General features: G+C 35.4%; 1 protein-coding gene across 1 annotated transcript in view; it reads right to left on the bottom strand.

The window, feature by feature from the left end:
• Positions 1–24,865, bottom strand: part of LOC112053108 (uncharacterized) — a 210,709-nt gene that overhangs the window by 40,608 nt on the left and 145,236 nt on the right. The window contains exons 3-6 of the mRNA XM_052887221.1: positions 20,836–20,968; positions 14,536–14,649; positions 9,565–9,650; positions 4,554–4,667 (exon numbers count right to left, since the gene is read on the bottom strand). Of these exons, the coding sequence (XP_052743181.1) occupies positions 4,554–4,667; positions 9,565–9,650; positions 14,536–14,649; positions 20,836–20,968 (447 nt within the window). The remainder of the gene's footprint in view (positions 1–4,553; positions 4,668–9,564; positions 9,651–14,535; positions 14,650–20,835; positions 20,969–24,865) is intronic.

Below are 24,865 nucleotides of genomic sequence, written 5' to 3' on the forward strand. Positions count from 1 at the left end.
ATACTAATCAATGATCTTGAAGGACCTTCATATATTTATTTTGGTGATGCCATCTATCTATTACCACCACACTAGGTGACCAAATAATAAAAAATCGGTCAAGTGCGTGTCGGGCCACGCGCAGTGTAGGGTTCCGTAGATTATGTTAGCACTTTAACCCCTTATGTAATGTACAAAAATACCGATAACGATACCCCCACACTATAGAATAGACGATAAAAAATTGACCCTGACTTGGCATGTAGGGAAGGAACTCCAAAAATCAAATTGAGATTGACCGGGTTCGCTAGTAGTTTAATAAAAAAATCTGGATAGGTATATTGATATCAGCTGACTCTTTACTTTTTTTATTCAAATACATTAAAGTATGAGCAACACAATAATGTTGTTAAATTCAAACAACTTCTTTACGTAACTTCTTTATTACCTTAAAATACAGGTATACAAAACATACATGTCATAAGATTTAAATCTATGTATTACATAATAATCAAAGAAAACAACCTAAATGAAGAAGTTAATAAATAATTATTTAATAATATTATATTAACGTTTACGTCATTTACCTATTTACACAATTTTATCATTTAAGCATTTATTTATATATATATTTATTAAATTATGCCTTTAGAATACAAAATATAAATCAAACTTTATAAAAATAATAACTTTTTTCCTAGTCGTCATAATTAAAAAATCCAATACACTGCGTTCGTCACCGCGGCACAGTCGCAACGGTCTTCACCCCACGATCACCCCACGTACGAGCTGCGTAGGTATAGCTTGCGTTTCGACCTTTAGTATGAAGTCCAACTACTGCTTGTAATATATCTACTGTGGTATAGATTAGTAGAACGTAATTATATCTAGAACCTCTAAAATTTAAAACCGCCACAATACTATTGTGGTTTAGATTGAAAGCGTTCTTTTCAAATACCAAAAAGAGGCTGTGAATTGGCCTTTTTTCTAAAACAACCCTCACCTTATCCGACAAAGGTTGATAGAGGGTTGAATGCGGGTAGACAATGCAGAGTTTAATTCATTGGGGGTAATTGTTCGTTTGGGGCGTGGAAAGCCGTTGGGGAGAATTGTCAAGGACACTCCGCTGAGTATTGTTCCTCAATTAAACGGGAACACGGTGCTGAAATGTGGGTTATGGGTTAAATAACGGTTGGAGGGTGGAATATCTGAACTAGTGGTTAAACAGGAAGGAAATAGTTGAACACTTTCATCCCTATGTTGTTGATGTGATACTTTAAGCAGACTCAGAAGTGGATTACAAAAATAAGAAAACCAATGTCGAACAAACATTTGTCAGGACAACCGACCCAACGACGCCTTATATCGCAAGTCGTTTTCGCCAACCAAACGCTACCCCTCTCTAAGTCCCCACTCTTTACCGAAACAAGTCGCGCCACCTGACGTCATATCCTACTATTTTTTACAATACGTAATTCAATACATTCTAATGACTTCACAGGGAAGACAATGCATTTTTGCTTTAATGATATGCAAACTAAGCAGTTTGCGTCATCTATTACCATATGCCTGGATAAGGTCTCTTATTCCCGATTCTTACAACTTGGACTAAATTAATTGAAAAATAAATAGGCGTTTTTTTTTATTTGAGCAAGCGCGTTCCATCTTGGTATATGGTTCATCACATTTATCTACACTAATGGTAAGTTGTGATAATAATGAAATTAATTTCATAATTTAAGTTATATTATAATATGAAAGTAGTTATAAATATATTATATCAGCTAAACTGAAGGTCTGGGCCTATTTATTAAATAGGCAAAATTTACTTTCCAAAATCAGGTTTTCGTTTTAAACTAAACTATCATATAACACATTTTGTATATTTTTTTTTTAAATAATTATCGTCATGGTTTGTTGTGTTTTTTTACATGTTTATACATTTATATTTATTATTTATATATCTATATTTATATATATACTCATATACGTATGTATAAATATTGTAAATATACAATTTGTATTATATGGTATATGTATCGTATTGTATATTATATATGTTGATATTTCTTAGTATTTTGTTACATAAGTATTTAACTATTTTCTTTTTTATGCGTTATTTTCTTTTATATATTACTTCTGTACACCCTAGCCTATATCTTTATAATTTTTATTATTAGTTTCTTCGTTAGGTTGCCTGGAAGAGATCGCTTTTTAGCGATAAGGCCGCCTATTGTGCATTTTTCTTTCTTTCCATTATTTTTCTGTATCGTATGTTTCTGTGTGGTGTACAATAAAGTATATTTTCATTTCATTTCATTTCATTTCATTTCATTTCAACACATTTCCGATATACTACATACGTCTACGTAGCCGTGATAGCCCAGTGGATATAACCTCTGCCTCCGATTCCGGAGGGTGTGGGTTCGAATCCGGTCCGGGGCAATGCACCTCCAACATTTCAGTTGTGTGCATTTAAGAAATTAAATATCACGTGTCTCTATCGGTGAAGGAAAACATCGTGAGGAAACCTGCATACCAGAGAATTATCTTAATTATCTGCGTATGTGAAGTCTGCCAATCCGCATTGGGCCAGCGTGGTGGACTATTGGCCTTACCCCTCTCATTTTGAGAAGAGACTCGAGCTCAGCAGTGAGCCGAATATGGGTTGATGACGCACGCACATACGTCTCACAATAAAGGAAATTATCGTGGGGAAACCTGCATACTAGAGAATTTTCTTAATTTCTTAATTTCTCTGCGTGTGTGAAGTCTGCCAATCCGCCTTGGGCCAGGAGAGGAGACTCGAGCTCAGCAGTGACCCGAATATGGGTTGATAACGAACTTACACGAGCATCATTAATATTAAATAGTACATAAACTTAACATGAACATTTATTATAATTAAATAGGATAAGTCGTTATAAAGTAATTAGTAATTAGCTATTAATGTCTCACTGCGCTGCGAGATTAAAGGCAATCCTGTTATGGTGCAAGTTAGATTGACTTTAATGTTCTCGTCACAAGATCTTAGAAGTTTGATTTGGTACCCCGCCTGTTTCAGAGCTTTAAAGTATGTTATTTTTACAGTTATATTTATTTATGTGATTGAACCTTGTTGCTCTTCACTAACACGCTGACCAATACGTTGGCCTATACGCTGGCCAATACGTCAGCCAATACGCTGGCCAACATGTTGGCTATCAAGTACTCCGCGCCACGAAACAGCAGGGTTATTATGTAACTCGGTGTACCATTCAAGTAATCAGTCACTACATCATTTTTCATCGTATTCTCGTTTTTGCAATCTTAAAACGTTGTGTTTTCAACGAAATTACACAATTATCGTCATTTCACGTTAAGTAACATTAGTATAGTAGTAGCAGCAGGTACTAACGTTATTTTAACGAACTGGTATTTACGTAATTTCGTTGAAATAATCATGTTAGATGATCGTAGAAACAAAAAAAACGTTACCACTAAATGTAAAATTGTGCAGTTAATGTTATTTCGTTGAAAACACAACGTTAGATGATTGCAAACACGAAAATACGATGAAAAACTATATAGTGACTGATTACTTTAATGGTACACTGAGTTACATAATAACCCTCCAGGACCCGTTGCAGGCTCATTGTCATTTGGTAATGTTATTATTTTATTTAAGACGCTGTCAGTTTTAGTTCAGGATTTAGCCGCGGGACTTTTTTCGTGGCGCGGAGTCTAGTGCGAGTATTATAATGGCCAATGTATTCGCCAACTTGTTGGCCGGCGTATTGGCAAACGTGAAGAACGGGTATAATATCGATGCCCCATTAGTGCGTTGCGGTACCTACGTTGCGTCGTCGCAGCGTCGATGCTGAGTCGATATATTTTTTAAAAAGACATACCAGTGCCGCATCGAGGCGTTGTGACGTCGCAGGCGACGATTCAACGGACGACGGACAGTGCTCATTTGTATTGTATGCATTGTTGAATTTACCAGTGCGAGCGTCATCTTGTTGCGCTACAACTTGTCATCGCAAATATATATAAACTTATAAACAAACAATATAATCTTTAAGAGCTTATTTTTCATAGCACCGCCTATATGAAAATTTACATACCTGTATCACTACCACAGTTCTGACGAACTCACTGACACCTCATATGACGTAAACCAGCCGTTTGGCGATACCTTGGCTTCAACGTCTATAGTGCCCACGGATGTGACTTGCAAAACTAAACTTAGTTTTATTAATACAATTGCACGACTGGAAAAATAACTGACCACAAATATTGTAGCATGCAATCTATACTAATATTATAAAGCTGAAAAGTTTGTTTGATTGAACGCGTTAATCTCAGGAACTACTGGTCCGATTTGAATAAATTTTTCAGTGTTAGATAGGCCATTTATCAAGGAAGGCTATAGGCTATATATTATCGCTGTACTCTTACGGGAACGAGAACCACGTGGGTGAAACCGCGCGACGTCAGCTAGTACGTTAATACGTTGCGACGTCGCAAGAAAACGCGTCAATGGGGTATCGCCCTAAGATTAAAAATAGCACGAAATGAAAGAGATAGCTTACCTCCAACGGCCACGCAGGTTAGATTGACTTCGGTCCCCTCGTCGTACGGCCCCAACACGCCGCCTTTGATCTCGTCGCCCTCCTGGTTGAGGATAATCAGCCTCTCTGGAGGGACTGTGGGAAAGAGGCCTCTTTAAACACGCTTTTCTTAGCTTGACCTGAATATGTAACACGGAGTACTTAGCTAGATATAGCTAGATTATGAATAAAAGTAATAAATAAATAAAATAAATAAATATACTTAAACAATACACATCACTATCTAGCCCCAAAGTAAGCATACAGAGTAGCTTGTGTCATGCGTGCTAAGATAGTTGATATTAAAATATTAATATACAATTATATACTACATATAAATACTTATATAATGTATAAATACACACAGACACAGGAAAATACCCATGCTCATCACACAAATATTTTCCAGTTGTGGGAATCGAACCCACGGCCGTGGATGCAGAAAGCAGGGTAACTACCCACTGCGCCACGCCAAGTAGGTGTAACTATTATGATTAGTAATTAATCTACGCGTAATTTGCCGGTCATTATTATTTGCATCTGATAGTAATCGTTAAATATTAAAAAAAACATCACCTAAAGTCCACCATTGAAGCAGTGTGGTAGGTCTAAGCTCTATATCCCCTCTCCTATAAGGATGGCGGGATTTGTACTTTCAATTATTATAGTAAGTAGGTACGTATCTATATCAAAACAAGCTGGAGTCGAAGTCAAAATTCATTTATTTCAAGCAGCCTTAAGTATGTTATATGTATGTAAGTAAGTAGGTAAGTTAAATACCTTACTTACTTACCTTCATGAGTAAGAAAAACCGTATAAATATACGTCGTCTAGTTGGAAGGGAACAAGAATATTGGTCACGTTCAAAAATATATGGCAATTGTTATTAAAAAAAAAACGCGCCTTCAAGAAGAGCCCACAAACTCAACAAAAGGGGTTTTTTTTCCGCTAATGTTTATTGACTAATAACGGACCCAGGCAAGCTTCGCTTTGATTTATCTTGACAACTTCACCTCATTGGCTACTGGCGACAAACATAAACTTTATCCGCTTATTATCGACTAATTATGTTTAAAAGTAGTTTAAATAAAGATAATTTAGTTTCCACAGCAAGAGTTAAGCCGCGCGTTGTCAGTCAGTCTGTTACGCAACAGTTTTACCGTCACAGTTCCCAACTTCGGCAACTTTCCCGACCCACGCTTTACGTGGGTGACAGCGAAAGTTTCCAGACAATTCCATCTCAAGAAATGTTATTTAAATTCTTTTTTTTTTTTGGATATGTAGCGCAAAAATAGCGGGCGGCCAAAGAGGAGCACGGATAATGTAAAAATGAATTTCGTCTGACATAATAAGTTCTAAAATAAGTTTGAAGGGAAAAAATGTAATATTTAAGACATGTATACTAATATTATAAAGCTGAAGAGTTTGTTTGTTTGAACGCGCTAATTTCTGGGACTACTGGTCTGATTTGAATTTCGATAAATGGGCTGTCTAATTATTTCAGTGTTAGACAGCCCATTTATCGAGGAAGGCTATAGGCTACATATAATTCCCGTATTGTTACGGGAACGGGAACCACGCGGATGAAACTGCGCGACGTCAGCTAGTGTTCAGATATTGGGACAAGAGTTATTTTCAATAGGTATAATGAAAATGTTCAGAACAATATATTTTTTTCCAGTAGGTAGATATGTTCTGAATCTATCACAGAATATTAAAGTGGTATTTGGAAATTCATATAAGAGGTCTTTTTTCACCAGTGGACATCCATCGGCTGATAATGATGATGACGACAATGATGATGATGATGATGATGAATATTAAAAAATATGAAAACACATTTTTATGAAAAAGTTTTAAAAATCTATTTGAAAAATGTAATGGGCCAGTATGTTTTCATACAAAAATAGCACAAAGCGTCTCCCCGGAAACAGCGCGTTACTTTTTGACGAGATCTATTTTAATAAAAGCAATTTGCTAGACATAACAACGTCTCAGGAATCAATTTGGACACCCAATTTGCCACTCTGAAATGAAGAAGTATTCCTTGATTGGAATGTCAAGTTTTCAAGATGGAATGGAACAATCATAAAAATCAACCCAGTAAAAATACTAAACTATAAAAATAAAAACGTGTACATCTCTGAACGCTTGACAAAAGTGATAACTTTAACTAATTGCTTTAAGTAATTAATGAATTCAATTAGGAATCCTTCTCGGAGAGGTGTAAAGAACATTTTGACAGCAGCAACAAAGAAACTTTTGAAATAGTCTGTGGTCGTAAAATCAGTCCGAAGTTTGCTCAGTCAAGTGCAAGTGGCAAACGTGCGAACGTCAGCTGTATAGCGTTACGTAAGAACGCACCATGTGGCACATCATTCATATTTACATGCAGGCCGCCGCACCGCTACCGCACCGCTACCGCACTGCACCGTGTGGCTTCTCCCTTAATAATGGGGCACCCGATGCGTTGCAGCGCCGCATCGCAAATATTTCACCGTACCAGTGGACACACGAGCGGTGCGGCGCCGCAACGTTATTATGTCGCAGCTGCTAATAAAGTAATGTTATGACCCATAGACAACTGAGCGGTAACGCTGATGCAACGTTGCAACGCATTCACGCGCATCGTGTGACATGTCGGCACACCGCCACCGCAACGCATCGTGTGCCCAATTATTAAGGGAGAAGCCACACGGTGCAGTGCGGTGCCGCTGCGGCGTCCCGCATATAAATATCAATGATATGCCACGCGGTGCGTTCCGGCGCCGCGCCGCTCACCACATGTGTACAGTGACGCGGCAAAACGTCTCCGGCGTGGCGCTGCACCGCACCGTGTGGCATCTGCCTTACTAAGTGGTTTACCCTCCCATAGTACGTCACGACGTCAAATACAATACATGAAATTAAGACAATTAGCCACTTTTGTGCGCCTCAGTTTCGATACGTTAGTGACATATCGTTGAATGTAAGAGCTCTAACACACGGACCACAGGCCACAACCACAAACGGCCGCTACCGACATATTTCCTGTAGTTTTCATACATTTTATATGGACACGGTTGACGCCGGTGGCCGCCACATGTTACAATCGTCGCTGCTCTCTTCTTGTGGCCCGCATCGGCCACTAAAAGCCGACACAAAACGCAACACACGCCACTCGCGCGATACTGCATGTATGAGTTAAAAAAGTGCAGCGACCGACCGCAAGTGTCGACCACCGGCCCCAAGTATCGACCACCGGCCACAAAGTGGCTGTCGCGCGCTTCAGCTACTTTTGTGGTCACTTCTTGCTTCTTGTAGCGGCGTTTGTGGCTGTCGCGTGTGGCTTGTGTGCGGCGACACTTATAGTATAAGATCCTTGATGAAACCTAATAAAAACGGCTATAAATCGTCTCCTCCCACAGCATTACTAAAAGCAATTTGTTAGTAGTATCAATATTCTCCGAATCAATTATAGCACTCGATTGGCCTCTGAAATCAATTCCTTGTTTTGAGATGAAATGAAATGAAATGTATCCCTCCAATGGACGACTTAATTTCCTTTGTCAAATATTGAAATGCCCCTTGGCAATCGGGAAATTCCAACCGATGTAATAATTACTTTTTTTAATCTCGTATTTCACTAAGGTATATAGGTATTGACAGCCGTGATAGTCCTGTGGATATGATCTCTGCCTTCGATTGTAAGGGCGTAGGTTCGAATCCGGTCCGTGGCATGCACTTCCAACTTTTCAGTTATGTGCATTTTAAGAAATTAAATATCACGTGTCTCAAACGGTGAAGGAAAAACATCGCGAATACCTAAGAATTTTCTTAATTCTCTAAATTAAGTAAAGTATGCCAATACGCCAGCCAGCGTGGCGGACTAAGGCCTAACCCCTCTCATTCTGAAAGGAGATTCGTGCTCAACAGTGAGCCTAATATGGGTTGATAATGTGCTGATGATGAGATGATGTAGAAATAAGACGAGCGTCGAAAAGAATAGAAACATTCAATGCACTGAAAATTTTTAGAATCGATCGATAAGAGATTACGTTGATCAATCGATCCACTAACACTGGATTGCTTCCTTAGAACTTAGAACGAAACGCTGGATCAATGAATACCAGGCAACCAGGAATAAAATGGACTTTATTGTCCCTCTTTTAAAGCTTAAATTCGCTCACCCTTCTAAAGTTAAAGTGCCCGAATCGTATACTAAAGCTTACACAGTACAAATGAGATCGCAGTTAAGCGCTAACTTTTCATTGAATAAAAAGAAAATACGGAAAAGCATCGAAAGTTTACTATCACGTCGAAACAGACCTTATGTACCTTGTTTTAAAGTTTAAATTCAGGTGAACTACTATAGCAGCCGACCGTTTCAAGCTCTAACTTGTAATCGAATATAAAAGAAAATAGTATATTACTGCCCAAGGGCTGAAACAATGTAACCTATATTTAGACGAAATAAAAAGTTCAGACACCGTCTCCTTTACTAAAAAGTGACTAAAAAACGCTGACGTCCACTATGTGACGTCATAATGTTACTTGCTGTACTAAACGTCAAACTAATTGTTAACTAATAATTTTGTCAAACGCTCCGTTCGTAAGGGATTTGTTATAGTGACATCATGAAACAGTTGAAATATAGACCATCGTAGCCGACAGGCGTTTTGGCTCGTATTGTCAAAAATATTTAAAAATATTTAAAAATGTAATCACGTTTCAAATAAATATAGTATTTTTGTTCAATGTACTATATAATTAACAATTTAAGATACTTAATTAAAAAAATGTCAACTATCTACTAATAATTTTAATATTATGTTGATTTAAGAGGGAAACTCTTGGCGAATACTATTTTGGCTAAGATTCTAATGCAGTAATCTAGTAAAATAAATAAGATTTTTCGTACATTTTTCATTTTTGTATCGTTCTGAAAAGTGGTCCTAGTGTCGGACTTCTGTTTTAGTAGGTATAATTTACTATAACTATAAGCATAACTTACTGAGTACTGTAAGGTTCAGTCTCGTGTTCTTGGTGGGCGACCTGATGAAGTCCACTCGACATCTGTATTGTCCACTGTCTTCGGGTCTGAAACAAAAAATATATTTAATATCTATTCAACAACTTATACGTATTGTAAAAGTAATTCTTTCGATTATAAAAATAATAGACTTCGTATTTGTAAAAATAAATTATTTCACAATTTTTTTTTTTCTCAACCCATATTTGGCTCACTGCTCAACTCGAGTCTCATCTCGGAATAAGAGGGTTTAGAGCAATAGTCCACCACGCTGGCCCGATGCGGATTGGCAGACTTCACACACGCAGAGAATTAAGAAAATTCTGGAATGCAGGTTTCCTTACAATGTTGTTTCTACCGTTTGAGACACGTAATATTTAATTTCATAAAATGCACACAACTGAAAAGTTGGAGGTGCATACCCCGGACCAGATTCAAACCGTCACCCTCCGGAATCGGAGGCAGAGGTCATATCCACTGGGCTATCACGGCTCAATTTTCTCTATATAAAAAGATAAATAAAATGAGAAACAATATTCCCACTAGAATGGGACACAGTAAATAAATATAATATACATAAGTAAACTGAGTATAGTACCTCAACAAACAAAGTTTGTAAATACTTTCTGAAACTAAATTCTACGCAATGGGGATGATGACTAGGTTTGAATATATTGATTTTTATGATACATTCAGGTAAATAAGGTCAATGTTAACTAATTTATACAAAAAAAGCAAAGATTGTCTGGATATTTGCAAAATAAATAAGATTATAAAATTTCAAAATCTATTAATTTTTTTTTATAGTAATTAGATGAAAATTCATACAGTTTTAGCTTCCTTACTTGTGACATTTTTCAATAAATGAACTATAAACATAAACGCACAAATAACAAAGATATTAGTAATTTTGTTTGAACTCCCATACAAATCTAACGATCAGCGAGCCAACGACGTCACTAGTTTATGCCTTTTTGTATGGAGCGTTTTTCAGCGATCTGCGGCAGTGCTGCAAATCTGACTTTTTAAACCCCTGTAGCTCCGAAAGTAATGATCGCCGATATCCTGTTACTTTTAGAAAACTGCTTTACTATTAGCATACTCTTGATTTATATACAATTTTAAAAACTGTCATCATCCCTATTCTTACTTTCACTATATTCTTTGCATGCGAGTTCAGTATTCGAATTTCGCTAACCACCACGCGAAATAACGGCACACAATATCTATTTCATACAGAAACAAAACAACCGCGACCGTTGTTTTCGGGAAATAGCACAAAAGAAATATGAAAAAAAAAACATACGAAATGTCAACGGTTTTTTATTCTCAAAGAGTATCGCGTTACGCGGCCCAGTTCCCATACAAATATGAACAAAAAACGCGTATAACTAAGAATTTGAATGAAGCTTATTACTTCAGTAAGGCTGTATACAGTCGGACGACTATGCGTCACTTTTGTCTCGCCAAATGATACCAAAAATTCGTTTCAATATAAAAAAAAACTTTTCATAATGTTAAGTATTGTCAAGTATGCTTAACATTATGAAATGTTTTCTATATTCAAACAAATTTTCGGTAACATTTTCGCAAGACAAGTTACGCAGGTTGACTTGATATTCGCAGACAAATAAAGTTACCAAAATTTTACATTTTATTCAAAATACCTACATCATTTTCATAAAGTTTCTTTAAATAGTTGCTTGAATAAGTACACGAATGATTCTTTAAAAATTTTGTCTTGCAAAAATAATAAACCTGCTACCAATATTTCGTTTGAAAATGCATTTGATGAACTGATATAACACCATACACAAAACAAAACAATATTTCATTATACATTGCGCAATGTTGTCTGACTAATCTTATAAAACTTCCTATGGAAAATATTATAATTTTATAAAATTAGCATTATTAAAAAGTGTAGTGACGATTTTTCGATAGACAAACTGTTTGTATGGATGGTTGGATGTATGTTTGGATGTTTGTTACTATTTAATGCCGCTACTACTGAAGCGATTTGGCTGAAATTTGGAATGGAAATAGATTTTACTCTGGATTAACACATAGGTTACTTCAAGTCCCGGAAAGATCTATGGTTTCCCGAGATTTACAAAAACTGATGATTTTGATGATATGAATGTTTGTTACTCTTTCACGCCTCGACTACTGCACCAAATTAGCTGAAATTTGGTATTGAGATATATTATAGCAAAGTCGACAGTTCCCGAGGGATTTGTGAAAAACTAAATTCCACGCGGACGAAGTCGCGGGCGTCCGCTAGTTTTTAGAAATGTTTAACAAACCCTGACTTTTTAATTCTCAAGAATATTATATCAAGTTAGTAATATAGTATTACCGCTAAACATTTTATTGCAAGTAGATTTTATTCCATAACTGGCATCTCAAGAATTCAACAGAACACACGATTTAAGGCGTATTCACATTAAAAAATTAAGACTGAGAACAAACGGAAGACTTCTTTTTCTGTAACAAAACAAAAATTTGTAAAATATGGCGACTAAAATGTCGTTTCCTTTTTTTTGTTTTAACAAACAAATGTTAAGTTAACACAACAGGGAGGCGACCGTACAAATAAATCAACTGTTTGCGAAATTTGATAACGTTTACGTCCCGTAGATCTTTTGTGCACACACCTTAATGGCTTAAGTGAAGCGACTTTTGATGGGGTTTTGTTTGTGTGTTTAACTGAACGCGGCTTAGGGATCTATTTTTAGTTCAAAGGTTATATATTACACCTACGTAATCGTTAAATTAGTTAAGATGATGCTTATTATGATAAAAAATAAGTATCTCTATAATAGCAAAGTAACTAGGTTTCTCTAATGCTTAGTTATTTATCGTGAAATGAAAACACATACAAGCAATTTTAAAATATTTGTCTGTCTGTCTATTTGACCAAATTATAAATTATAAAAGGTTATAGAGCAACATACGAGCATAAGCTAAATCTATTCTAGAAAAACCCATAGTTTCTACAGGATTTGTCAGAATTCGTGTTCGTTAGTTATTTCAGTAACGTTGAAAATTTGCCATTTGGTGTTTGTGTGTATTTTTGGTGTTTGCCAAACATACATACGAACTTTTGTTTCATATTAGTGTGATATAATTGCTGTGACGTCGTTTTACATTTTGGCACAATTCTACACCGTATGATCAATGTTTACCGGAATTTAAAGTGTTAGGTGGTAAGTAGGTATTGCATTCAGTGTGAACTCGCTTTAATGTACATGACAGGAATGTACATTAGTCTAATTCCAACTGACAGTGTGCTGAGGGCCTAGTGGCAGTTTGATACTCTTACTATCGCGTTAACGTAAACGCGAATTTCTAAGGAAATGAAACAACGCCATCTAGTGGCACTACTGCACAACTGTTTCAAATCCATATTAATTCGCGTTTACGTCAACGCATTAGTTACAGTATGAAAATATTGAAAGCTCCCACTACGCACACAGTATGAACACTGTTTACTGGAATTTAAAGTGTTAGGTGGGAAGAAGGAATTGCATTCAGTGTAAATTCACCTTAATGGAATGTACATTAGTCTAATTCCAACTGACAGATTGCAGATGGGTAATATTCGTTATTTTCAGTGAGAACTTGAAGGTTGGTTACAGATTTAACGAATCTAGCTAGGGTAGACAGTTCTTGAACCATTGATCTTTGATGTTTAAGTATTTGTATTTTAAGAAAGTGTATCTTCTATGAATGCACCTATTTTAAATAAAGATTTATTATTTATAAACATTACATAAGCATGTTTAATGAGACAAAATCAAAGTGTTATTGTATTCAGTGTGAACACGGCTTAACGGCGCCTTATATAAAGTGACGTTTGTTTATTTATCGAACACAAAGAAGGGGAGTGATACCGTTTTGATGTCGAGCCGCGGTTGGATATCAAAGTAATCTAACTTTAAACTATGGTTCATATTACTGCAGTGAGGAAAAAGTTTGATAGTAAGTACTTTTAACCGACTTCAAAAAGGAGGAGGTTCTCAATTTGATCGATATTTTTTTTCCGACCGATTTAAAAAAATCTTTTTTTGTTTTAAACGGTATACTCCCCATTTAGTTCCATTGCCATCGTGTCAAGATCGTGATGATGGAATCCTGGAGAAATTGAAGGAAACTTTGTGTTCAAAAGTGTGTTCGTAAATTTTTCTATTACTTTAAAGCACTACGATTTCATGAAGGTTTGAAATCGATCTGATGATGGAGCCATAATACAGACGAGGGAACTCCTCTACAATTTACAGCAGTTACCCTGTGTTTGAGCTGGATTAATTTGTATTAATGAGAACTTTCCACATACATAGGTTGTGACTGTCATTAGGGGTCTGGTGTTGAACACCAAGGATAATTAAGGGAACTCTTTAACGGTTTACAGTAACTACCTTAAGTTTGGCCTTGAATACTTCGTATTGCTGAGAACCTTCTACCTAGCTACGGTGTGTCTGTAATAAGGGGTTTGATGATGAAGACCAAGGCCAATTAAGGGAGCTCCTTAACGGTTTACGGTAGCTACTTTGTGGTTGGGCTTGATTAATTTGTACTGCTGAGAATTTTGTACCAAGATGGGTTGTGACTGTCATTAGGGGTCTAGTGATAAAGATGAAGAACAGTTAGGGGAACTCATCATCGGTTGATAATATCACCGGCGGCTAAAAAAATTCTCATCATTCCAATTGTCAAGACTGCCAGAATTCTTTTGGACAATTGTCTTACCGTAGGTACGTATTGACGTGCCTACGGTAAGACAATTGTCCAAAAGAATTACTTTGTTTTAGTAAAATGACCATTAGTCAATTGTGACTAATGGTCATTTTACTAAAACAAAGACTCTAGGATTGAAGACAGGTTTAGGAATGATTTGTAAAATCTTTATTTTTTACTTTTATAGTAGTAGGTATTCTTCATTTTGCTTACCTTAACTTAGTTAGTAAAAGAACTGCGGGTTCCGTGGTGCTACGGAAGGTGGCTCGGGAGCCGAGGGTGGAGGGGTCAGACCAATGTGACGTCACGCCTTCCCTCGTGTCCAACCTGTGAACAAATAAAAAGTAATTTTAAGTAAATGACATAGAGCAGCGACTCGTCGCGAGTTTGTCGAAATTAGTTTATTTCATGTAGGCTTACTCTTATCGATTTAGACAATTTAAACGAATAATAGTTTGCCTGGAAGAGATCACTATTAGTGATAAGCCTGTGCCTATAAAATTGGTGTGTTCTTTTGCTATTTCCTTTTTTGTGCAATAAATATAAATAAATACAAACAAAAACCACGCAAACGAACAAACTAACTTATTGTGAAATGTGATTTGCATTTGTAATAATTTATTGTTTTTTCGTTATATTTTAAGTATGCATAGATAGAAGCAGATTTATTGTAAATTTTTTAATTTCTAGAATGCGACGAAGTTTTTTTCGTAATGGAAAGTTTATTATTTATTTTATTTATTTTATTTATTTATTTCAAGCCATTTATATTCTATATTGTTAGTAATTTGTTTTCTTAAATTTATGTTAGTAATATTAAGTTAGTATTTTTTGAACCCTCTAAGGCCTCCTCCAGCCATTTCCACTCCTCTCTGTCCTGTCCCACCTTCATCCACTGCTTCTCTGCTATTTGGGCAATTGTTATCAATTCACCCCAGTTAGCTCTTGACTACAATCTAACCTGATGGTAAGTGATGATGCAGTCTAAGATGGAAACGGACTAACTTGTTAGGAGGAGGATGAAAATCCACACTACTTTCGGACCTAAGCTAAAGTGATTGTAAGTGATTGTGTAAGGACACTTTAGAGAAACTATTAGTCTAATTCTAACTCTGCTAAGAATTATTATTATTTTCAATTTCAATATCAATCTTGCATGACATGACCTCATTGAAGAGCAAAGATTTACGAGTGAAAATTAACTTTTTTTTCTTTACACATATTTTAAAAGAAACGGGACACAAAATAAGCAATATACATAGCAAAACAATTAAAATGTCTATACAAAATATACTACGCACGTTTGTTTGTTGGGTCGCATCCAATCTGCATATATTTACAATATGTCACCGCGTCGTTGCTAAGTTATATATCCGATACATGTTAAGTAACCTTGTCAACAAATAGGAGGACGAGTGGGAGCTTCCACTAGTCATCCATTATTATAAACTAGTAGACGCCGCGCGGTTTCACCCGCGTGGTTCCCATTGCCGTAGGAATACCGGGATTAAGTATATCCTATAGCCTTCCTCGATAAATGGGCTATCTAACAATGAAAGAAATTTTCAAATCGGACCAATAGTTCCTGAGCTAATCTCAGGAACTACTGGTCCAATTTGAAAATTTCTTCAAATCAATCAAAATCGTTCAAACTTTTTCAAAAAAAACTCTATTTTCTTCTTCTTAAATAACGTCTTTTTATATTGTAGATTTTTTGAAGTCTTGTTTATTTTCTAGTATTTTGTTTTTTATTGTGAGAAAACAAATGTACTTTCGAATTTATACTAATATTTGTTTGTTTAGTTGAACGCGCTAATCTCAGGAACTGCCGGTCCGATTTGAAAAATTATTTCAGTGTTAGATAGCCCATTTATCGAGGAAGGCTATATATAGGCTATATATTATCCCCGTACTCCTACGGGAACGGGAACCACGCGGGTGAAACCGAGCGACATCAACTGGTACAGTATTTGAGAACATAGTAAATTTTATGCAAAAAATAAACTGAATTCAGTATTAACTTACTTAATCACGTATTCCCTAAAATTTATCGCATTTATTTCCCATATTTATTTCCCATAATGACACCATAAAAAATGTATTAAAATATACAAAACACTCGATGGACGTGATCTAAAGCGCCTGTCAACAAGCGGCGTTCTACAAAAGAAATAATAGACATATTTCAATGTTAAGAATGGGACACACTGGTCAGAGCGTCTCTATTATTATGATATGTAAATTAACATTTTCGAATACAATATAATTTTTATGTGATCAATAATGGATAAATTATCGTAAAAATGCCGTTCTTTTGTTGGAATTAAGTGGTGAATTCTTGGACTTGTTTGAGAAGAATATTATGGTGAGATGAATTAATTTGTTGATATGATTTAATTCGATTAACTTTAATCCGATTAGAATGATCGTTTGTTAGGTATTTGTACCAACAGATAATTTATTGATAGTATTCAATATTGTTGTATTTTAATGTTTTTTGTGTGCTGACTAAGTATTAAAAATTTGTATTAAAATTTAATTGAAAAATACTCAGTAGTACTGAGTATAATTCAACAAATTTTGCTTCTTTCTTTCTATTCTTTAGCTATTAAACATAGTTGTAATATAAGTACCTAAGTTTTTCGTTACTATAGGGTTATGTTTTTGGAGTGTATGTATAATATGCTGAATGTAACATCTAAATCTTTGGCACGCTCTTGCATGTTTGACAAACTTAACAGCTTAACCAATTCGATGAATTTCGATATTCATTTGATTGATGTATCTCAATTGTGGTTGTGACACAGGGTATATTATTCCCCGGGAAAATTATTGCAACGACATTATAAAAGTAATTAGACACTGTTCAATTATACGCGGTCAAATTAAATTATTTCACTTGTCAACAATTACTTTAATTTCAAAGAAATTAAAATTTCACTTCTGTAAGTTGCAGAAAATTATTCTAAGCAAGCAGACGCCCCGCGGTTTCACCCGCGAAGTTCCCGTTCTCGTGGTAATACGGGGAAAGCCTATGACACTCGCAAACAACGTAGCTTTCTTTATGTAAAAGAATTTTTCTAAATCGGTTCAGTAGATCTAAAGATTACCCCCTACAACCTCACAAACTTTAACTTTTTATAATCAGATACTTTATGTTTATCAAACAGCTGATTCGCATTTTTTCATGAAAATTAAAGTACTATCTGGATTTTGGCTGCTAAACGGTTCAATAATGTAAGCAAAAAATATAAAATTTACATTTCATACATTTTAATGTGTGTGTTCTAAGCTTTACAACAGCACCTAGCTACCCATACATCTCCATTCAGGATTAATCCCCAAAATACCAGCTGGTAACCAATTAAACATGAGCAAAATGAATAAAAATAAAAGTTTCTTCCGACTCCTAAATCCATTTACAAGCCAATATTCATTATTTTCATTAAAAATAAAATAAATTAATGTTTGAGTTGGTTGTAGAAATTACTTCACTCTTAGGAAAATTGTTGATTATTTTGATTTGTTTGTTGAAAATTATATTGTTTGTTGAAAATTATAATGTTGTTTGTTGTTTGATTGTTGAAAATTAGTAAATTAAGTTTGTTGTGAAAATTGAGAGGAAACATACATTAGGCGTTGGAGTCAGTCGGTGTTCTTTTTTAATGGTAGGTATATATTGCTGGAAGATGATATCATAATCTATACTTATAATAAATCTGTAGTGAGGTCAATTCTGTACATGAAATATATTTCCAAAATAACTATCAGGGGGTGATTAGTGATCGATACTGATGCCAAAAATGCAATCAGTAAAATTTTTGTCTGTCTGTCTGTCTGTATGTTCTTTATAGAAACAAAAACTACTCGACGGATTTTAACGAAACTTGGTACAATTATTCAACATGCTCCTGGGCAGGTTATAGTATACTTTTCATTACGCTACGATCAATAGGAGCAGAGCAGTGAAGAGAAATGTTGAGAAAACGGGAGAAGTTACTCAATTTTTTAAGCTTCCGTCGCGTGTACAGCCTTAATGGTTAAAGCTACATAGAAATCATGTATGATGGAAATGTTCTCCTTAAAATTATCTATAAAAACACAACAGCATACATATGTCTATCTTTTATGATTGACTCACAATAACACGTGTAACTACTTTGTCTACTCTTATGTTTATAACACTCACCACTCATCCCTTATAAGAAAGTTAACATATTACCTATTCAATAAAAAAAGAATCATAAAATCGGTAAAGAAACACCAAAGTTATACATGAAATACGCTAAGCCATCGCGCGTGAATACTAACTGCTTTAAGGACTTTAAGGATTATTTTTGTGTAACGGTTGCCGCGCTCGACGCGACTCGCGGTGGGAGGAATAAATAAAGAAGTGCAGCCTTAATGAGTAGGGTAGGGTAAGGTAGGGGTAGGATAGGGGTAGGGTAGGGCTGGGGTAGGGTTGGGATAGGGTAGGTTAGGGTAGGGTAGGATAGGGGTAGTTGAAAGTTTACAACGACTTTCACGCGGACGAAGTCGCGGGCGTCCGCTAGTTTATCATAAATTTTTAGAGTTATTCGTATTCCAATAATTGCAGTACCGCAGATATAAGAGATACCTACCGTTCAAAAATGTTTTATTTGTGTTTTCCTAGGACAAATACCCATTAATGTACACAAAAAAACAAAAGACCATGTAGTATTATCAAACTTATGCGACCCGTTTCCGAGATACTTATTCATTATATACATTTCAAGTAGAAATGCAATGAGTGGTCGTTTAAATAAACAAATTATAAGCACTACAAAATTTTAATAATGTATAAGAATTTAGCACTCAATTCATGTGTTTAAAAATTAAGGAGATTAAGCTCATTTATTGTGCAAATCAGCCTGACTGTCCAACGTGGAAATGTAGACAATATTCTTTTCTAGTTATTAGATAAGTTAGCTTAAGTTCTTCATTGTATTTTTTCTGATTTAATACAATTAATTATTGTTGCCAATAGACCTGATATAGTGCTAGTCGATCGGTCAGTGCGTCGTGCAATAGTTGTTGATATTACTGTTCCACATGACGATAATCTGGTTAAAGCCAAAAAAGAAAAAGTATCAAAATACTTGGATCTTGCTCACGAGATTACCACCATGTGGAATGTTGAGTTGATATTTTTATATTAACATTGTTAAAAATTAAAAAAAAAAATTAAAAAATAAATGAGAGAAAAAAAAAACATTAGAAATTCTATCTCAAAGGAGAGCTTAATTTCTTTTATCTTGTGAGTGTGTTCTAAGCTTTATACCCACTGAGCTGTTCGTATAATCCCCTCGTGGCGGGTGTCACTCAGCGGTTAATATCTTAATCGAGCCTTTAAAGGCATCCGTGCTCGTGAGATTTGGTTTTGATACCCTATAGAAAACATTTCACTTTTTTTACTACCCTTCGCTAACGTCTCGTAATGTACCAGTTAAATAATGTTATTAAAACATTGTGTGTACTCACCAATCGATATTGAAGCTATGTGGTGATGCGGCGATTTACATCATCATTATCAACCCATATTCGGCTCACTACTGAGTTCGAGCCTCCTCTTAGAATGAGAGACAGGCCAATAGTCCAACACGCTAGCCCAATTGGCGGACTTCACACATGCAGAGAATTAAGAAAATTCTCTGGTATGCAGGTTTCCTCACGATGTTTTTTCTTCACCGTTTGAGCCTTCACACGTGATATTTAATTTCTTTAAATGCACATAACTAAAAAGTTGGAGGTGCATGCCCCGGATTGGATTACCTACACCCTCCGGAATCGGAGGCAGAGGTCATATCCACTGGGCTATCACGATATTCTATTATCCGATTTACATGAAAGGCAGTATTACCTTATTGTATTAAGTAGGTATCTACATACTTACTTCACGCGAACGAAGTCGTCGGTGATCGCTAGTCTAATAAATAAAAATCCAGTGTCACGGTATTTGCTGTCACACTCGTTAGAAACAAAACAAATAAATAAAATAATGTGAACAGCTTACCCAATTTTCAAGATTTTTTTTTTTAATATCAGAAGGGTCCCTTTCTCATAGAAAGAGAAGCCTAGCACTTTAATTGGCCTTTAAATATAGGCCGATAACAAGTTCACAAGGTTTTTAACTAGGGTAGGTTATGTAAAAATAGTACAAGATGAAAAAATCGTACACTAAATACAGGCTCGTATAAATGAGTCAGCAGGGTATGCAGTGCTTTTTTTTATTTTTTTTCATTTTGTGTATGCAAGCGTTTAGCTGCAATCACGCCCGATGGTAAGCGATGATGCAGAAGATGCCTATTCACCCTTGACTTGATACCCATATTGTAGGTGATGGAGAAAACTGGCGCTAAGATACCATTCCACATCTTTGCAGTACGTATAAGGTAAAAGGAACTAAACCGTTTAGTACGCGTCCGCGGAAATTCGACGACTTTGTTGCATCTATGAAGTGTGGTTATAGAAGATAGGTAAACAGTTACTCACGAGTATATGGGCGAGTCGTGGCCCTGCTTGTACCAAATGACCAGCCCCATCCTGTCGTCGGGTAGGGCGGGCGTGACGTCACACGGCAGCTCCACCGCGCCCCCTGTCGGCGCGTGGAACGACTCTATGGCCGCTGGAACAAAAGAGATTACTTTTAATAGGATAGTTGACTCATATCAAACTTAAAATAAACAATAGTAATTTCGTGTAGTACCTACATCGTGTAGGTCCGAAATATATAGATATCAATTAAAAAAGTTAACGATTTCTTACAAAACTTAATTTAAATATCAAGTCTTTTTTCTAATTTTCCAAACGTCAAAAACGCTGTCGTCCATTTTGTGACGTCACTAACACACTTGATGTATTAAACGTCATACTAATTGATAACTAATATTTTTGGCATACACTCCGTTTGTTAGGGATTTAGTGACGTCATGAAACAGTTGAAATGAAGCGTATTGTCATAAACATATTTAAAAACTAAAATTTTTATGTAATCACGTCTAAAAAAATATGAATACGATAATGAACAATTTAAGACCATTTAAATGAAGTGTCAACTAGCCTATTAGGTAATCTATAGGAAAATCCACCACAGACCCATTTAGAAGAAGTGTAACTAGCCTATAGGTTTACCTAATGGTAATCTATAGGAAAAACCACCATAGGATGCTATCACGTAACATCAGGCATACCACCGAGTTCTTAAAGCAAATAATTAAAAAAAAACATAAATTCTGCCCCATTGGGCGGTCTTGACCGAATCATTTGTATTCTAATCCCCCTATAAAATGACCGCACCTGGATTTTATTGCTCAGACATTTTCATTGCTTTAAATGCTTAAAAAACAAACCTCGTGTCCCGAAGTTACTTGATAGTTTTTATTACCGTATTTACATGCATTTATACGAATTTAAGAGGCCAATACACTTTTCAAACGTGTAACTTACTGAGTCAATGTTTATATTATACTATGGGTATCTATTTATCTTTGACTGCTCAATTAAAGTAGGTATCTTTAGAAAATTCAATACTTTTAATATAATAAAAACCTTTATCATAATAATAATAGTGTTAGCTGAAACACATGAAACTCGACAGGTTTATCTTGTTTAATAAAAGAGTTTTATGGCCAACAACGTAGTGGACTAAGGCCTAACCCATCTCATTCTGAGAGGAGACTCGTGCTCAACAGTGAGCCGAACATAGGTTTTCAATGATGATGGCTAACAAACAACCTTCCAACACTATCATCAGATCAGCTCCACGTAACGAATACGTCTCCAAGCAGTTCTAATTTAGCAATAATATTTGACATAAGTTACGACCTTCAAGATCTCAAAACTCATACTTTTATTATTATTTTTAAAGATTCTCGCAATTAATCTCTGTAGACCCGAAAAATGGGACCTTCTTATCAAAAGAGTTAATGAAAATTCATTTAGTTTAAAATTATAACGCGTTGATAAGTATGTACCTACCGATCCTTGAGCGTCACGTTTCTGAAAACGTAAAAAATACTTAAGTATAAGTTAATATTGTTTTTGCCTCACAAATGCCACCCCTCTTTCTCTTGAAGCACATTAAGTAGGGTTGTCACTTGTTCATTTAACTTTTAAAACTAAGCTTGCGTTCAAAAAAGCTCCAAAAAAATTTTGAATCTGCTTTAGAAATTAAGAATAAATTGATTAATTACGAAACACAATAATACCCGAACCACGTTATTATTTTTATCTTTTACCTATCACAATACTTATTTAATGTCTACTACTATTGGAGTCTAATAGGACAACACACTGACACGAACGACGTAAGTTATTATCAGAATTTGACTTGGAACATTTATTTTTGATATGTAATAAGTGTAATTTTACCAAGAACATTTTTTTAATATGTAATATGTAATTGCGGGTTTTAAATTTATTTTAAGAGATAAAACACCTCCGATAAGCTTTAGTACTTATTACCTGTATGTGCCAACCCTATCACTAACCCTTTAGGCACGCCGTTAAAGCGAAATTGATTATAAAAACCCGATAAAATCTCAGCCACTACAGTCTCGTGACACGCTATGCCTACATTATAGGTACTTATTTCGTTGGTTTAAGTACAGGGTGACATTTTGAAACCGATCGTCGTCATCAACCCATATTCGGCTCACTGCTGAGCTCGAGTCTCCTCTCAGAATGAGAGGGATAAGGCCAATAGTCCACCACGCTGGCCCAATGCGGATTGGCAGACTTCACACACGCAGAGAATTAAGATAATTCTCTGGTATGCAGGTTTCCTCACGATATTTTCCTTCACCGATTGAGACACGTGATCTTTAATTTCTTAAAATGCACACAACTGAAAAGTTGGAGGTGCATGCCCCGGACCGGATTCGAACCCACACCCTCAGGAATCGGAGGCAGAGGTCATATCCACTGGGCTATCACGGCTCTCTTGAAACCGATCAGCGGAGACTAAAGTAATAATTTTTAATGTACTAAGAGACTGTATCTGTAATAGCAAGACATACTTTATTTTTTGAAAGCTGAAAATTTTCAGCCTTTACTCCTACCATAGGTAAGTGCATTAGCCAAGTGTGGAGCTCTAAATGCGGTGGCTTTGGAAGGTAGCAAGTTTCAAGGGTGCTTTCTGGTGACTGTCAAGGTGGTAAAGGTGACTTTCAACCGCCCAAGTACCAGCATAATGAATATTTTTTTAATATTTTATTCGGCATACTAAATATTATGAGAAATCATGTAGCGTTCTATAATAATTTACGGAACTAGTAGATAGACTGGATGTTGAGTGAAAATCGTCGCCTACAAAGCAAAATTTGCAAAGGAATTAAATTAAAGTAATCGTTTTACAATGTGTTGTACTGTGTCGCTCAACTGGAGGTGTTAGTATATGCTGAGCTGTACACCCTTTCTTTTTAAGGGTTACAGGTAGACATACTGTTATTAAGGTAGGTAGGCAGGCAGGTATATTGTCTGTAACTCTTACATTGGCATATTATTTTTTTCTTTCGTATTGTGGTCTCATGTGCCTGCAATGTCACCATAAGCTACAAAACGAAACAGCATTACTGTTGTTCGGCGAAATTAAGCAACGGACAACACATAGTCATAATTATCACCGCAAACATTTGCCATCGTTATTTCATCCTTCTTTTAAATTTTTCGTAACCCGTTAACCTCATTGCAGACATTTCAACGAAATGAAGGCAACCATTAATAATATTTATAAAAAAATCTCCATCACTAACAATTGCACTGCTTAAACTGACCCATCTCAAAATCTCACTCTATCATAACAATGTGTTAGTTTTCAAAAGACCTCCGGCTTTTTTGAAGTAATTTCTGAACACAATCGGTCCTCACCCCGGGGCGATTTTTAACGCCTGCGCGTTAAGGCTCCACAAAAATTCACGCTTTTGTGAATAGCAGTTGAAGGTACTTTAAAAAAAATTAAACTAAGGCCCAACACAGACAGGCGACGAAATAAAATTGATCATCAAATAAAATTGAATAAAATAAATAATTTTGTTGAAAGTCTTTGATTTTTTTTAAAATAGACAATGAGACAGTTTTCTTGCAAAATGGTCCTTATTTGAAATAACTGCGATCTTTTCTTAATTATTTTAAAACACCTAAAAATTATATTAAAATTCAGTTTAATTTTAAATTTATTTATTTCATTTTTATTTTAATCATTTATTTCATTATAAAATAATTACAATGATACAATAAAAGATGCATACATAGATTTGAAGTATCTAATAATAATCTTAAGATAAAAAAATAAATTACAATGGACTTTTTCTCAAGTCAAAATATCACCAATATTATTTTTAAACGCTTCATTTCAATCATCCAAGATTAATTTATATAAAATAGTTAACCAAATGAAAATAAAATCTTTAGTTATGCTAAATAAAATGAAGTCTTTAGCTTTTGTAGCACTATTAGTGTATAGTAGTACAACGTAATCATATAGGATTACATAAGATATCTCTAATTAATGGCTCATTTCGGG

The sequence above is a fragment of the Bicyclus anynana genome, chromosome 18, assembly GCF_947172395.1.
Source record: "Bicyclus anynana chromosome 18, ilBicAnyn1.1, whole genome shotgun sequence".
Classification (NCBI taxonomy): Eukaryota; Metazoa; Arthropoda; class Insecta; order Lepidoptera; family Nymphalidae; genus Bicyclus; species Bicyclus anynana.